Source organism: Gymnogyps californianus, chromosome 21, assembly GCF_018139145.2.
Source record: "Gymnogyps californianus isolate 813 chromosome 21, ASM1813914v2, whole genome shotgun sequence".
Lineage (NCBI taxonomy): Eukaryota > Metazoa > Chordata > Aves > Accipitriformes > Cathartidae > Gymnogyps > Gymnogyps californianus.
In genome coordinates, this window is record NC_059491.1 from 5,353,789 (window position 1) to 5,369,336 (window position 15,548).

At 37.7% G+C, this 15,548-nt stretch overlaps 1 protein-coding gene across 3 annotated transcripts in view; it reads left to right on the forward strand.

Moving 5' to 3' along the window:
• Positions 1 to 15,548, forward strand: part of KIF1B (kinesin family member 1B) — a 98,411-nt gene that overhangs the window by 60,070 nt on the left and 22,793 nt on the right. For 2 of the 3 annotated variants that reach the window (XM_050909364.1, XM_050909365.1), the window contains 11 exons: positions 1,873 to 1,966; positions 2,750 to 2,898; positions 3,505 to 3,683; positions 4,694 to 4,831; positions 5,587 to 5,835; positions 11,218 to 11,336; positions 13,150 to 13,235; positions 13,380 to 13,509; positions 13,861 to 14,020; positions 14,640 to 14,730; positions 15,321 to 15,439. In XM_050909364.1, coding sequence (XP_050765321.1) covers positions 1,873 to 1,966; positions 2,750 to 2,898; positions 3,505 to 3,683; positions 4,694 to 4,831; positions 5,587 to 5,835; positions 11,218 to 11,336; positions 13,150 to 13,235; positions 13,380 to 13,509; positions 13,861 to 14,020; positions 14,640 to 14,730; positions 15,321 to 15,439 — 1,514 coding nt within the window. The remainder of the gene's footprint in view (positions 1 to 1,872; positions 1,967 to 2,749; positions 2,899 to 3,504; positions 3,684 to 4,693; positions 4,832 to 5,586; positions 5,836 to 11,217; positions 11,337 to 13,149; positions 13,236 to 13,379; positions 13,510 to 13,860; positions 14,021 to 14,639; positions 14,731 to 15,320; positions 15,440 to 15,548) is intronic. The other variant, XM_050909366.1, reaches the window with a different exon arrangement.

Below are 15,548 nucleotides of genomic sequence, written 5' to 3' on the forward strand. Positions count from 1 at the left end.
TATCTACTTCAGACTACAGGAAAATAAATTATTTTGCCCTTCCTTGCAAGTAAGATAAGCTTGTTTCTGTCACTTCGCATCTGACCTGTTTTATCTTGGTTTCAAATGCAATAGCGTTATCTACATGGATGGGGGGGGGGAAAGATCAGAGAGAGTGCCTTTACGTTAACTAATTTTTAAGAGTACTCTGGGTATTCCAGAACTGTACATAAGTCTGAAACTCCTCATGGAGTCTAGAATAGTTTTTTGGTGAATCATTAAGAATTTCAGAAGGAATATCAAAAGAAAGGATACATGTTTGTTTTGTCTGTAGTTCTTTTGCTGCTGCACTAAGGTTTACTTACGCTGTAAGTATGTAGCCATCTTAGAGTGAATGGAGCAGACACAAATGAAGAAGGACCATTTTGGCCAAATAAAATTTCAAGAGGAAATTAGAAGATTAAAACGCAGCCCTCATACAAAGGCCATATATCTTTAATAGTTCAGTTTTCTTTCCCTAAAGGTCATGGGTATTGAATTCATGCTATTGAAAATTCTGCACTTTCTTAAGAGCCCAGCTACCATTTTTAATGCTACCTCCAGGAAATATTACTTATAAACTTAAAGGAACATACTTCAGGTTTATCTCCTTTCCAAATACTGTCTAAAGGTCTTTCTGACCGAACTTGTGTTAAATTTGACGCAATCACATTCTGGCAGTGTTAAGTACTATACTTGCTGTACGAAAACGAAGTAATGTAGCTGTTTAGGTGGGATGCTTAAATAGGATGGGAAGAAAGTGTAAAGCTTTCCTTTTATAGCTGTTAAGAATGCATTACTGCAAACTGCATTGGAGAAGAATTTTAGGGTTTGGAACTGTGGAAGAGAGAAGCTTGGAATACAAGATGAGTGGCTTCAAGAATTCTCCTTAAGAACTCTGTAACACTCTTAGTGAATTGTTGTTGCAACTCTTGTATAAAAATCTTGAGAAGCTAGTTTAATTTGTGTAATATATGCCAAAGGATTATCTTCAAAGAATAAAATACAGTAGTGAGGTAGGCTCTGAGACCAGGAGCACAGTGACTGTGTCTGTTCTAAATATCTTGAATTTGTATTTTTTTTACCAGCAAATAATAAAAGGGTCATTAGGTCGTAGTAGCATTTATTTCAAGGCATGATTATGCTGAACAGGAAGAAAATGCTCTTACACCAGAAGGTATTGTTGAAATGCTCCTTGTGGGGAAACCTCTGCATAAACTTCTCTGCCCACTTGCCAGGGTGGTGGTATTTTTTTCATCTTCTGATATATTAAATACACATGTGAGAGAGTGATACTTACATCCCAAGAGGAAAATCTAATTGAAAACAAAATGTCTTTTTCTTTTTTTCTAAAGTCTGAAATTAATTTTTTTGTATCAAAAGGCAAATCAGTGGTGCTGTTAATCCTTCTCTTTGAGAAAATGAAGGTGAATAATCCTCCCCTTTTAAATTTATTTCTGTACTTTTTTCTATTTCTGCCTCTTTCCTACCTCCCTGAAAGCAGCAAGCAGTTTCCCCTCAAAAATACCCTTTTTCCAGTCTTTAGCAAAAAAAAAAAAACAAAAACAAAACCAACCTAAACCTTTCCCTCTTACAGATACTATGAGCATGTATATCTGATGATTTTAAAAAACAACACTACTATCTTAATTGTATTGGCCTCTGTCTTCTCTCTTCTCAAGGACAGATTATACTAAAACAATAGATGTTGGTATGTGACCTCTGAGCATTAATGGAAATGTCTTTATGTATTTGTTCTCTGTGTCTGTCATTCCATCTGAGGTGTTAGTCTCTCTTAACTCTTCTCTGTGCTTTTGTCTGTCCTCCTACACGGTATCTCCTCTCTCCCCACAGGACTATGAGAGTAAGCTGCAGGCCTTACAGAAGCAGGTAGAGACACGATCCTTGGCAGCTGAAACAACAGAGGAGGAAGAAGAAGAGGAAGAAGGTGAGCTTGAAGCTAAAAGTAATTTGGTTATAGCCAAGCCTAAAGGGACAGTTGCTATAATATCTCTTGCAATGGATAGAAAACTCGCTTTGGAAAGCTGCGAAACACTTCATAACTTCTTGATCTGTAATCTTAGCAGCATAAAGATGTAAAATATCCATTCATACAATAAGTTCCACATAAACAGTAGATATACATCCCCAGATTCAATTGATGCACAAACTAGATGAGTTTAACTACAAGCTTTGATTTGGTGGTCTTGAATTTGAAGGAATATATCTCTTCTGGCACTAACAGAGTTCAGATGTCTTAAACCAAAATAATACTGTTGCCTTTGTTTCCTTGTTTTGATTCTGAAGTTTCTTTTTTCTCCTTGGTAGGAATTCTTAGAATTCATGCTGTGATATGTCTGTGTAACTCCATTTCTGGACAGTAGATAGAGTTTATTACTCCCATAATACTTGCTTTCATTCCACTGTTTCAGCATTTGGCTTTAATAATCGTTAACTAATTTAAAATAATAGGAGTAGAATTTCTTTTGTTTTCTCTGTTTCAAATCTGCTTACTTGATCATTATATCTCTACTGCTAGTGGTGAGGAAGTTTGAATCCAGTTTTTCCTCACTGAATAATAAAAATGCAGGTTTTTGTTTTCTGTTCTTCTCTTCCAGAAAAGGTGTTAATAACTTGATGACACAGTCAGCAGTAGTATTAGATACTGCACGTGATGGTTCAGAGAAGAAGCCACAATGTTTTATTTCTCTGTTTCTTTGCTCTTCCTTAGTGCCCTGGACACGACATGAGTATGAACTTGCACAATGGGCTTTCAGGAAGTGGAAGTTTCACCAGTTTACTTCACTGAGGGACCAACTCTGGGGAAATGCAGTGTATCTGAAAGAAGCCAATGCAATCAGTGTGGAGTTAAAGAAAAAGGTAGGGACATGTAGAGTAGCTTTTTGAATTTTCTGACTCATCAGGTTTGACTGTATAATCCTGCTTCAAACGCTCAGAGTTACTTGTAGTCTTTAAAGTTATATGTCTCTTGCTTATTAGTTTGGGTTTTAAAAGGGTTCAGAAAATCGTGAGTCTCTGATTCAGACTTCTGGCTGAATGAACATCCCATGTAAATCCGGTTGATATATTCTCCTCTTCTTAATTTCCCTTATGCTGTTCCTGTCAATATCATAAACACATGTACATCTGCCCAGGGCCCTGTCTTTTCCTTTTTGCTTTTAACTTCATGTGGTCATTCATCTTTCCAAGAGAAGCGGGTGCTGCAGGATGTGCTAGGTCTGTGGTTTTCCAGACCTCTGCTAGCTGTGACAATAAAGGCAGGATAAGTGTACTCAGCTGAAAAATATATTTTATGCCATTTTGAGACAAAAAACCCCCAAAAGTCACGTAAAAAAACCCTGAATCCATTCACAGAGATGAAAGTCAAACTGGCTTCATACATTGCCTTAGGTTAGGTGTCTGTCCCCTTTGTGATGCTGATATCTGACTTCTCAGAACTAAAGTAATTTTTCTTTTTCCATTCAGGTACAGTTTCAATTTGTCCTGCTGACAGACACCCTCTACTCACCACTGCCACCAGAGCTTTTGCCCACTGAGTTGGAGAAGACCCGGGACAATAGGCCTTTCCCCCGTACAGTGGTAGCTGTGGAAGTCCAGGATCTGAAGAATGGAGCAACGCATTACTGGTCCTTAGAAAAACTCAAGTATGTAAATATTACTGGAGAACAAACTTCCTTGTATGCAAGGAGCTTCACTGAAAAATTTCACCCCTTGCTGTTCATTCTCTGTTGTACTTGTTTTTTCTGTGTCCTCCCAAATGCCAACTTTCCAGACAGTGTGGTATGTTTTAAATACCAGCTTTCTAGATTCTTTAAACAAGTGCATTTGTTCTCCAGCATCTTACCTTGCCTCCACATTGAATACTTGTAACTTGAGATTTTATTTTTTAAATCTAATAAGGCTCATCACAGCTCATCTCTCTGCATTAATTTTTTTCACGTTCGTTTCAGTGCAAAAGTTTCCTTGCCACGTGCTTTTATATAACCTAGTAGTATAGGGCATAATTTATAATAAAAACCTTAAATAAAGAAGATTCTATTTCTGTGGAAGCTACACACATTCTGACTGTAATCTGAATTATTTTCATCATATTCTTGCAAATAGGCAAAAGACATTTGTCTTTTCCCCATTCTCTAAATACTGACTGAAGAACTTTTTTTCCACTAATAACTTCCAGACAAAGGATCTTGCAGTGTGAAACACTTGTTTTCTTCAATAAAATAAATAAATAAAAGTCTGTAATGGAATCAGTTCACTTTTGAATCAAAATGCCAACATTTCTGGACTGGAACGCACAAAACTGCCTAAATTACCCAGCAACATTGTCTGATGCAAAAAAGGAAGCAAAAAATGTGCCAGAATTAGATGTGAAAGAAGAATATTTAGAAGTTTGAATGAAATCCGGGATTTACGTAAGATTCTGCAGTGACCTTGCCTCGTGCTTAGTGGGCTTAGCCTGCAAAATTTTCCCAGAATCCCTAACATGTCAGAGAATTAGTACAGTACCGAAATTAGTGGTACAGACTCCTCTGTTCTTTATTCTCCCTTTCCTATGTGTAATTTGGTATAGGTGAAGTCAGTGTACCCCAGTTTGTGTTCTCTGCTTTTTTACTCACTCTCTATTAATTTTTTAATCCTGCTTTCTTCTACGCAGGCAGAGGTTGGACCTGATGCGCGAGATGTATGACAGAGCTGGGGAAATGGCATCTAATACACAGGATGAGAGTGAAAGCGCAATGACAGGCAGTGACCCCTTTTATGATCGCTTTCATTGGTTCAAGCTTGTTGGAAGGTATGTGACGATAATCTCAACTGCCGGTACACTGGTAACTCTTGTCAGTTCTGGATGAACTTTGCCTTTGAATGTGGTTATAAACTGTACGGCCACTAGTGTTAGTTGTGTGTGTTGTCTTTCAGGGATTTCTGATAGACTTAAAATATAGTGAAGAGCAGAAAATGCTCTTTAGAATGTTGCCGGTTCTGGTGTAACCTTGTAGAATCTGACTGAACCCTTAGTAAGTTATAAGTTTATTTTAAAAAAATGTAGCTAGCTAAGTTCTGTCTAAAGTCACTGGAGCAGAGCTGTGAGAACATGAAGAACACTGGAAACTGAGGGGAAAAGTGGCCCAGGGCCTGCCTTACATAAGTGGTTCAAATAGTTTGGTCATACCCTATGGAAATACCTAATATCTGATGGGATTCTTTAATATTTCCTGATGTCGGCTGCACCTTGACAATATTTTTATTTACAAAAATGCTATGTGTCGGAAATAAGAATTGTAGCTCTGTTAAATGGATGTGCTCTATATCTGTATGTTCGGCCATGTTTATATTCATTTTTCATTTGCTTTCTGCTCAGTTCAAGGATGCTCCTTTCCTGACTTTGTTAGCAATCCCTTCCCTTACGTTTCATTGCAGTCCGGATGGTTTGAAGCCTTTGCTTGTTGTTCAGGTGATCTCTGTGCTGATGGCAACAGACGGCTGTTAAATGAAGCATTCTTCTTTCCCCTCACTCTGTTAATTGGTATTCCGTTAACTGATATCTAGCTCCCCCATATTCCATGGCTGCGTGAATGAGCGTCTTGCTGATCGCACGCCCTCCCCCACTTTCTCCACGGCTGACTCTGACATCACTGAACTGGCTGATGAACAGCAAGATGAGATGGAGGACTTTGATGATGAGGCCTTTGTGGATGATACTGGCTCCGACGCTGGAACTGAGGAGGGATCAGACCTCTTCAATGATGGGCGCGACCCGTTTTACGACCGATCCCCTTGGTTCATTTTAGTGGGAAGGTTGGTGAGGTTACTGTGAGAATGGCCAAAAGGGACCAGCTCTTGCTGTAGACTGCAATGGCTTTGCCTTATGCTGCATAGAATATCTGTCAAGCCAGCCAAAATATCTATATACACAAATTGGAATTGCCAGAGAATGAGTGTAGTTTAACATTAAGTTTTAAATTCCCATGTCAGAGGCCATGAAGACCTAAATAATAATTGAGAAAATAACCCTTAGATGTGACAATGTGAGTAAATCTATTTGTAGATAACTGTCACAACATAGACTGAATGTGGTTTTGCTTGTGTACAGTATTTAAGCATTATTTATAGAATGCTTTATTTAGCCATTGCAAGATTGCTAGGATAGTATTGTCGTATGTAATTTCCTCCTGTTGAAGAGAATCTCAGAGTATGGTGGAAAGTCTTTTAAGTCCAATAAATCCATTTTTTGAAAACTCATCTAACATCCTCTGGGTCTGAAGAGAAAAGATGGAGAAAGAAGAATGGTCCTTTCTGGATGAGGAAAAGAGTATTCTTTGAGATGATTTGGCTTTTCAGATTATGCATGACTCTCAGTAGCAAGTATTACGTAGTGAAAGGTCATCATCATTAAAATTCACTGGCTGGTGGTGTTTATCAGGGCTTTATCCATGGACTGTGTTTGAATTTCTGAAACAAGTTTGCTTAATGTATTTTAAAGTATTATCTATTTTGCCAATCTCGATATGATTAAGGCATTATCAGACCTCAGTCTGTGATGTAGACCCTAACAACAGCAAGCTGCATTAAAAAAATGTAGTACTTTGCACTGTTTCTTCACAGTCAGTCCTGCTCAAACATGTTACTCATGACAAGAAACAGAAAGATTTTATTTAGTGACTTTGCTCCCCTCTCTTCTGCTCCCACTCCCCCAATTATCCTTTTTTGCTTATTGGATCACTCTGTAAGCCAGTCTACTTGTTAAAACAGTAAGGGAGGTGGTTACCACAGGCGTTGTACAAAAGAGGGGGTAAGACTGCATGGCTGGCGGAAGGGAGGAGCAAAGGAGAAGGGACCAGAGCTTGACTTTATCCTTTTCTGTGACTGTAAGTAGGGAAGACTTCATAGTCAGGAAGGCGGGATCTTTTTGCAGTTTCCTCAAATGCAGGAAACTTGATTGCATTACTTGTGAAAATGAGGGACTGAGTTTGTCAGTCTTTTATCAAGGTTTTAGATCAGTTTAGCTGTATTGTCTAACCTCATTCTTTGTCTTTAGTGGACCTATTTACAAGCTGTGATTAAAACTTGGAACTTGCTTGATCTAGTCTTTGAAACAAAAATTACAATTACTAAAGATGCAAGAAATTGCAGTAGTCCTCTTTGGTCTTTGTGAATTTGTGCCCTTATGTGCAATGTTTGATAATGTGTTTTATAAAATTTAATTCTTTCAGATTAATCTGATCCACAAGAGTCAGTTTGGGAAAGCCATCTTAACTGGCTTGGAAGTGGCTCTCAGCTAGTTAAAGCATATGAGCACTGTTTGCAATGGCTAGGACTGCTTTGTTGTAACAGTGCTGGCATACTCAGCATATTCTCCTGTTGTGCATGTTCTTTCAGAGCAGGACCTTCAGTGCTTGGGAAAAAGTTGAGCTATTCATCTTCATTTCACAGACTCTTCAGGAAGCACAAGACAAGCTGAGCAAATACAGTGTATAATGAAAACAGTCGTGCTTCCTGGCAATTATACAACTTGCTTCCCGTTTCCATGTATTAAAAAGAATACTGAGCTCTGTCTCTATAGACAGACATATGAAGCTGCAGCAGTTAAGGGTACTAGCCTGAACCGTGTAAGCTGCACATATTAAGGAACTCAGGCTGTAAATTCTATTGAGAAATGAAACTTAGTTTGTATTATCTCTGAGTAGACAGCTGAATGACTTTTTCCCAGTTGTTGGTGTCTATTCTCTTCTGTTTCTATTCCTGTTCTGTTCTTCTGTTGTGCTAATTCTCTCAGCAGAAAGCTGTTAGACTGTTTAGCACCACTGAGTAGAAACTATTTTAATTCCTCACTGTCTTCTAGCATGAGAATTCTACTTTTGAACAGTGTGACTTAAAAGTATCAGAGGGTATGTCCATCTACATAGCTATTGTCTTGAGCACAAGGTAGTGTTCAATATATAACAAAACCAAAATTCCTTATCATTTTTAACTGTGTACTGTTTTATATGTTGTGGAATGTGTAGGACAAAAATAAAATAATTTTTAATACTTGGGGGGGGCGTCATCAGCAATAATGAGTCCAGGTCACGAAGGAGAGGAGAAATTGATCATGTAGTTATCCAGCTCCTTGGGCACCACAGTATTTTTTTCTCTCTCTGTGCTGTGACTGTCTTTTCTTTAATAGCTATAGTACAAATAAAAGGAAAAAAAAAGAGCTGGTCCCTTTAGCCATCTCTTCTGGCATGCTGGGCTGTCTTTAAGGCTGATTCTATTTAACGGTGTGACATATCAAGCATTTGCTATGTTTTTAAGGGAGGTGGGAGAGGACTATGGGATATTTTATTTAAATCCTGAATTGATGTGTTTGTTTAAAAAGTATCTGTCATCATTCTGAGTTCTGTTGTTTTTGTTTTGATTTTTAAAAAAAAATTGTGTTTGTTAAATTTCATTTCTAGTTTTGTTGTGAGTATGCCATTTTACCTCACCAATCTTTCTGCTAATACAGCTCCCCCTCTTTCAGTCTGCTGGGCTAAGGTGCAGGGGGACACTTGCATATGGGATGTTTGGGGAGTGGGAGTCCTCCCAGATGTGGGAAGAGGAGGAGGATAACCTTAAGATTTCATCCACTCCTAACTTGGTACTGTCTTGTGATGAAGCAGATGGAATGGCACTGGAAGACAGTATTGCTGCATAAACCAGCTCTTTTCTCTGTACAGCAAATGTGCTATTGCTCTCCATTCTACAGAAGAGATCCAGCATTTTCGTCACCAAGCAGGAAGCTTAAAACTTTTTGCATTGTGTGCTTTCCTTTCTCTAAGTTAAAATGATTCCGGTGAGCTAGGTGACTGGATGGAAGAAAGTTAAGGAAGATGAGAAATATTTTTTTCTTTGGGATGGTCATTTTACTGAGGTGACAAAATTGTAGTTGCTAATAAAGCTGAATGCTTTGGCTGTCATATGTTGAACAGCAGCTTCAGAACTTTAGCTGTGCAAATAAAAAAATATTTTTATTTTTCATGCAGTTAATACTTTCACTTTCCACTAGTTTGGCTTTGAAGTAGGAAGGCTTCTGTAATGACTGCCTCTTTTAGTTAGTGAAACTGTCTCTTACTGTATACATATCAATGCAAGGCTATTTAGATTCCTTTCTGTTGGGGAAAGATGTCCGTTCTCCCTAGCTTGAAATGTGGTTTTCAAACTGTGTGTGTTTTTTCATGTTGAGCGTATAACTACATACCTTCCTGAACTCCATCCCTAGTGCAGTCCAAGTGAACAATTCCAGTTTCTTAGTGTGAGGGACTATTTTCTTGTATGGTGGGATGCTGCTTTCTCAAATGAGCACCACCTGAAATTTCAAAGCTAAAAATGAAAATGTTTTCTTAGAGAAAAAAAAAATTTTAAACTTTCCATTTTGTTACTTTTAAATTTAGTCTCTTCTCCCTTCCCCTGCTTTATCAGTGCTTACCTCACTTTGGAGCAGACTGAAAAGGAATTAGATCCTAATCTTAAGTCAAGTGTTACGTTGCAATTGTTTTTTTGTTGTTGTATGGTTTTCTTCATTTTTTGTTTTGCTACTTTTATAGCCCTATTAATCATTCTCTTCTCTGTTGCATTTTGTCACCACTTTGTTTTTTAGTAGCATTATTTTTGTCTCTTTGGTTCAAACTGACACCTGTTTGACTACCTTGTCATTTCAAGATCATTCATTCTGGGAACGGGCATGTAAACCCAAGGAGAAACACTTACCTTTTCTAACTTTGGTCCTTAGCTATGTGTCACGAGGAACTGAGTTCGGATCAGTCTTGCTGTGTTCACAGAACAAATTCTACAGCTGATGTCTCCAGACAGAGGCAGTGAACATCTTTATTTCTCTCTCAGTCCTCTTTTGTCATGCAGGACTTTCCCTATGAATATTAAACAGTAACAGTTATAAATTTGAGGGATTAATTATACTTAATAATAAAGACTAATAAAAAGGACTGCAAGAAGGAAATCCAGTTAAAACAAATGACTAGTGTTTAGTGTAATTTAATATGCTTAAATTCATAAAAATGTCATACATAATTGGTTAGTCACTTCAATGACTGGTAAAACTATTGGTTAAACTTCTATGCATCTCAGTATTCTTCTGAACTCTGAAACAGCTCAATAAATAAAGCCTTCCATTTTTTCCCCTTGTTGAGAACCATTCTTTACCTGACTTGTTAGGCTTCTCAACATTTAAAGTTTTGCTCAAGCTAATCACACTGAAGTGTGGTGTTTTAAGAACTTTTGCAATTAATTGCAGAAATGTAAAAGAATAACGTTAGTCTAACTTTTAATTAAAAATCTGTACAATAAAACTTGTTAACTTATTGTTCCAAAATAGACCCTGCTTGTTTGTAACTTTAAAAGTTAGTGTAAGGCAGGATCATCCAGTACTGGGCCTAAATGCTGCTTTTCCTATTGTAAACTGTAATTTCTAAATGATTGCTCTAGAGCACTGTTGTGGGGTTTTGTTTGTTTGTTTTTTAAAGAAATAAGTATAATAATCCTAAAGATATTTAGCTGTGAAGACTGTCAGTCTTCCACTATCCATACACTCAGTGAATCTTCCAAGAAACCTAAGAGATGACTTATGGTTTATTGGGGATTTCTGATTACTTTGTATACAGTGTTATCAAATGAACACAGAAGAGAGAAAACATTCAGTCAGTCTGTTTTGAAGAGTGTTTTTGTATGTTCAGTAAAATATTTGAGGCTGTGTGAACACAGTAGATGAATTCCCTTTTAATTTATCACTTCAAACTATGCTCATGGGGTGGAAAACTCAAACAATTCTTTATAAACAGTAGCTCCTTAGTAGACTTCTGCCATCTTGCTAACAGCTCCATTTACAACTGTAGTGCATCTAAAATTACCTTCTATAAAGCCATCATCTTAAATTGTCTCCTTCGTGTGTTTTGTAACTCACTAATAGAAGCCCTGTGTCTCCAGTATACTCTGATTTAGAGCATTTTGTGGCTTCACGTAGCTTTGACGCTGCTGCAGAGTTCTGTGTGGACAATATGGATACATGACCACAGTGCAGGTCTAATAGATGGAGTGAAGTAGACTGTCAGAAGATTTGAATGTCCCATTAGCCAACCAAATACTGCAGTCTGGTTTTGCAGATGATTGCCTAATGCTGTTTGTGTTTTCTTTCCTTCCTGTTACCAGAGCATTTGTATACCTGAGCAATCTACTGTACCCAGTGCCTCTTATTCACAGAGTAGCTGTTGTTAGTGAGAAAGGAGAAGTACGAGGATTTCTGCGAGTAGCAGTGCAAGCTATAGCAGGTGAGATACTCTGAGAGCTTTACGTTGCAAGTCTTTGGTACGCTATGAATAGCTGCAGCTTTAAAAAACCCGCAAACAAATCAAACCATTCTCTCTCATACTCAAACCTGAATAATTTTAGTGTTGCAAAGAACGCTTGTTCTTTGTTATTAATTTGCTTTTGAAATTTTTTCATTGGTGTGAATCATATGGACCAAGCATGAATAAATCTTGAAATAATGCTACTGATCAGAAGCTTTTAAAATGATGGTGTTGACCACTGAAGTTTATGCCTGGCAACTAATGCAACACTGCTTTTTAAGACAGTGGAAGGGCTAACTACTGTCATTAAGTCAGAAAGCCTTTGCTTTATTTTTAGTTTTTATTCTGGCACCCAGTATAAACAGTGGACAAGGGCATATGCAAGTTTCATAGTTGTGGTGACTTGCAGAAAAGTTAAGTGTACCAAGTGTTTGCTCTTCTCAAACTGTTGTTTTAAATAATGCACAGAAATGTGCTCCTCCATTGTCTGACTGAACACCATGTGAAGCAGTTCCTGAACTGATGGCTTTCAGCATAATATGAACTGAAATCAGTTTTCCATTTCATTGCCTCACTATAATGTGTTGAGACTTAGAAGCTGCTTTAACGTACTGTTTAATCACCAAGAATTACCAACTTTTCAGAAGAGAAGGGTAGATATATGGGGATGGTAACTGCTTCATCCAGTTTTGAACTGCCATTGTACGCATGCCAGAGCTTAACTTCAGTCTGCTAGTCAGCTGCTAATATTTTATACATTTCCAGTATGAGGCAAACTAGTTGAGTTTTACTGTTGGTAGTTAGCCATGTCTTATCCATGCTGGTGAGAGCACAGATACTTCCCATAATTTGTCCTTTCTAGCAGTGGCTAACTGCCAAAATTTCTTTATTGTTTAGGTAGGGTAACCCTGGAAGTTTCACTCTCCATGGGAACATATAATGAAATCTCAGACTCTGAAGATGTGTAAGACTCACTCTGGCAGGGACTGAAACAGCAAGTGAAATAAAATCTATTTTAATGTGTAGAAAAGTCTCATTTCTAGTTTGGTTTGGTCTCCTTAGCATTGACCAAATATTTCCAAACAAAAATTCTATTTATTCATCCAAATAAATAGAATACATCATGGCTAATAGAAATGGAACAGGGGACATCTCTTCAAAAAGGGCCATGGCATTATTTGGTCCCTAAGTGAAGCTTCGGAACACATTCTGAATCTTGGGATTTCTCCTGCAAGCATGCATTTACTGTGGAAAAAATATCTGGCTTTTAACCAGGCCTCGTTGTTACTCTTCACAAAGAGGAGGAGGTTAAATGGACAGATTGTATGGACAGAACTGCCTTTCAAACTTACAGCATGTGGTTGTGAAGCTTTGCTAGTTACTGCTTAGTTTATGGCTACAGAATTTTAGATAGAAGTTTAAATCAATGTAAGTATACATTCCCATATGGGTTGTTGTATTATGGTATGTTAATTTACCTCAGATATAATAATCAGAAGTAAATAAATAATCAAAATGAGTACTAAAGTTGTTTTGCATTCAAAATTAGACTCTAAGTATCTTCATGATGAAGCTTCATAGCTTGTTGTCTTGTTTTCCGACACTTGAGTTCATGATGGATAGATTTCTGCTATGATTTTTTCCAGCACTTACTCTAATCTGTTATTGGTTGACTGGAACCAGGCCTCCTCTGCTTTATGGACTGGTTCCCACTGTAATCAGAATTTCAATTTAGATAAGTCTGAGGGTTTTTCCCTCTCCTCCTCATTTTTTTTCTTCTTCTGTTTTTTAGCTGATGAAGAAGCCCCAGATTATGGATCTGGTATTCGACAGTCTGGCACAGCTAAAATTTCATTTGACAATGAATACTTTGATAAGGTAAGAAGGTAAAATTGAGTTAAGTTTCTTTGAGTGTAGTAGTTTGTGCTTCTAAATAAAGAATAAGTATTGCGGGGGAAGAAGGGGATTGCAAAACCAGCAACTGCAGGAGTCTGTTACATGCCACTTCATTTAATTTTTCAGGGTGATTTTTCTTCAGTTGCGATGACTCGGTCTGGACTGTCATTGGAAGAATTAAGAATTGTGGAAGGGCAAGGACAGAATTCAGAGGTTACCACTCCTCCAGAGGAGATCAACAGAATGAATGAGCTAGGTAAGCAAGAAATATGTAGTAGTTTTGGAGAACTGAAGGGAAATCTGGGACACTTTGAGTCAGTGATAGAAAGGGGTTCTGAGTGTCCTTCAAGAATATGATTGGTAGGGAGAGGTATAACCCATGGGTTGTGTATGGTAGATGCTGGAGTTATTAGTTTGAAGAACTGTGCAGAAAAACTGTTCCCAGGTATTTTCATCTTCTGATTATCAGCAAATAATTCGGGCTTAAAAGAAAAACAACAAAGTGTGATGGGACTACACTGTTGCCTGAAGGAATATTTTAAGAAAAGAAAGGAGAAAAAGAAAAAGGAAAAAGTGATTTCATGTGGGATGTTTGTGTCTCCCTAAGACTTGAAGTCAGCCACTTTGGATGGAAAGATGACTATGGAAGGATTCACTGAGGAAATTGGTGATCACTTGAAACTGGGTAGTGTGTTTACCTTCCGTGTGACGGTGCTACAGGCCAGCGGCATCCTTCCTGAATATGCAGATATTTTCTGCCAGTTCAAGTAAGATTTTGTCCTTATTTACATTAGGCAATTAATGATTTGATGGAGAGTGCAAATAATAGTAGGCAATGGAGGGTCTGACTGAGAGCTTTTCAAATTGGTGGCAGTGTGGTATAGCAGAGAAAAACACCTTGTCAGTTACTGGAATTCCTGTTACGAGCAGTACCTGCTTTGTGTTAGCATGGTGTTAAGGAATAAAGTTTTGCAGAACGGAATTAAGAATCAGAGTGGACTCTTAAGATACTAGTTATAGATATCTTAAGTTTTTGCTTGATAATAGCTTTTAATGTGAAAAATTCGATATTAGATTGTACATATGCTCAATTGGAATGAAAGCTATATGACCCTTGAGTAAATCAGTAGCTCGCAAGTGAAAGTGTTCTTTGGCTTAGTTTCTTAAGAAAGAGAATGAAAAATGGGAGTAATAAAGACACAAAACAAGTACAGGAATTGTGGTCCCAAAGACTAGAGTATTCCTAGCTTTAGGCCATCACTTAACTCCCTGTAAAGTTCTAGCAGAGTAAATTTCTGGGTTTCCTTTCAGTATTGGGTTCACAGCACAGCAATCTTCACTAAACTGCTCTGTGGTGTTATATTTTTGGCATTTTTTTTTTTTAAGTTTTTTACATCGGCATGATGAAGCTTTCTCAACAGAACCTCTCAAAAACAATGGTCGAGGGACTCCCCTTGGGTTTTATCATGTTCAGAACGTAAGTAAAACTTTAGATGAATAGTAAGTGCCTGTTTTAGCACTGAGAGTTGTGTGTATCCTTCTTGTTAATCTCATGAGACGTGTATGGGAAAGGGGGGCAAGGGGAATTATTAAGAGTAGACAGTAGGAGGAGTGATCAGGTGAATGATGTAATCCCCAATGGAGAACAAAATACAGAATGATTCTGTGTGGCAGATGTAACTCTTCTGTTTCACCTCTACTTCCTGCCTTCGAATTCTCTGTTTCCTTTCCAGGGTGTTCAATGAAAGCAGTCTAGAATTCGGGAAATAAAATATATGTGAATAGCAGTGCTCATGATCTCAGATGAACAGAATATGTCTATTTTTATGAACTGTGTAATCCTTCGGTTACATGTAGCCTGCTCCTACTTAAAATGCCTGATATTGAGGCTTTCATTTTCTCCTTTATCGGAGAGTAGAATTAATGCCTAAACCAAAAAGGAATGCAATTGCTTTTACTGTGAGTAGTGCTAAACTGTATGAAAAATAAAGACTCCTAAAATTCACACTTATAAGATTTTTTTTTTTTTTTGTATGTCTCATTTTCTTTCCTTCCTTTGCCTAATAGATTGCTGTGGAAGTGACGGAATCATTTGTGGATTACATCAAAACAAAGCCTATTGTGTTTGAAGTCTTTGGACATTATCAGCAGCATCCTCTCCATCTGCAAGGACAGGATCTCAGCAGGTATTGCTCACTATTCTGGCATAAAGGCTGTTTGTGATCATGCTCAGGTTAGCTCTGCAGTTCGGGCAGTACTTTTTCATACTCTTGAAATTACATAGCCACACCCTCA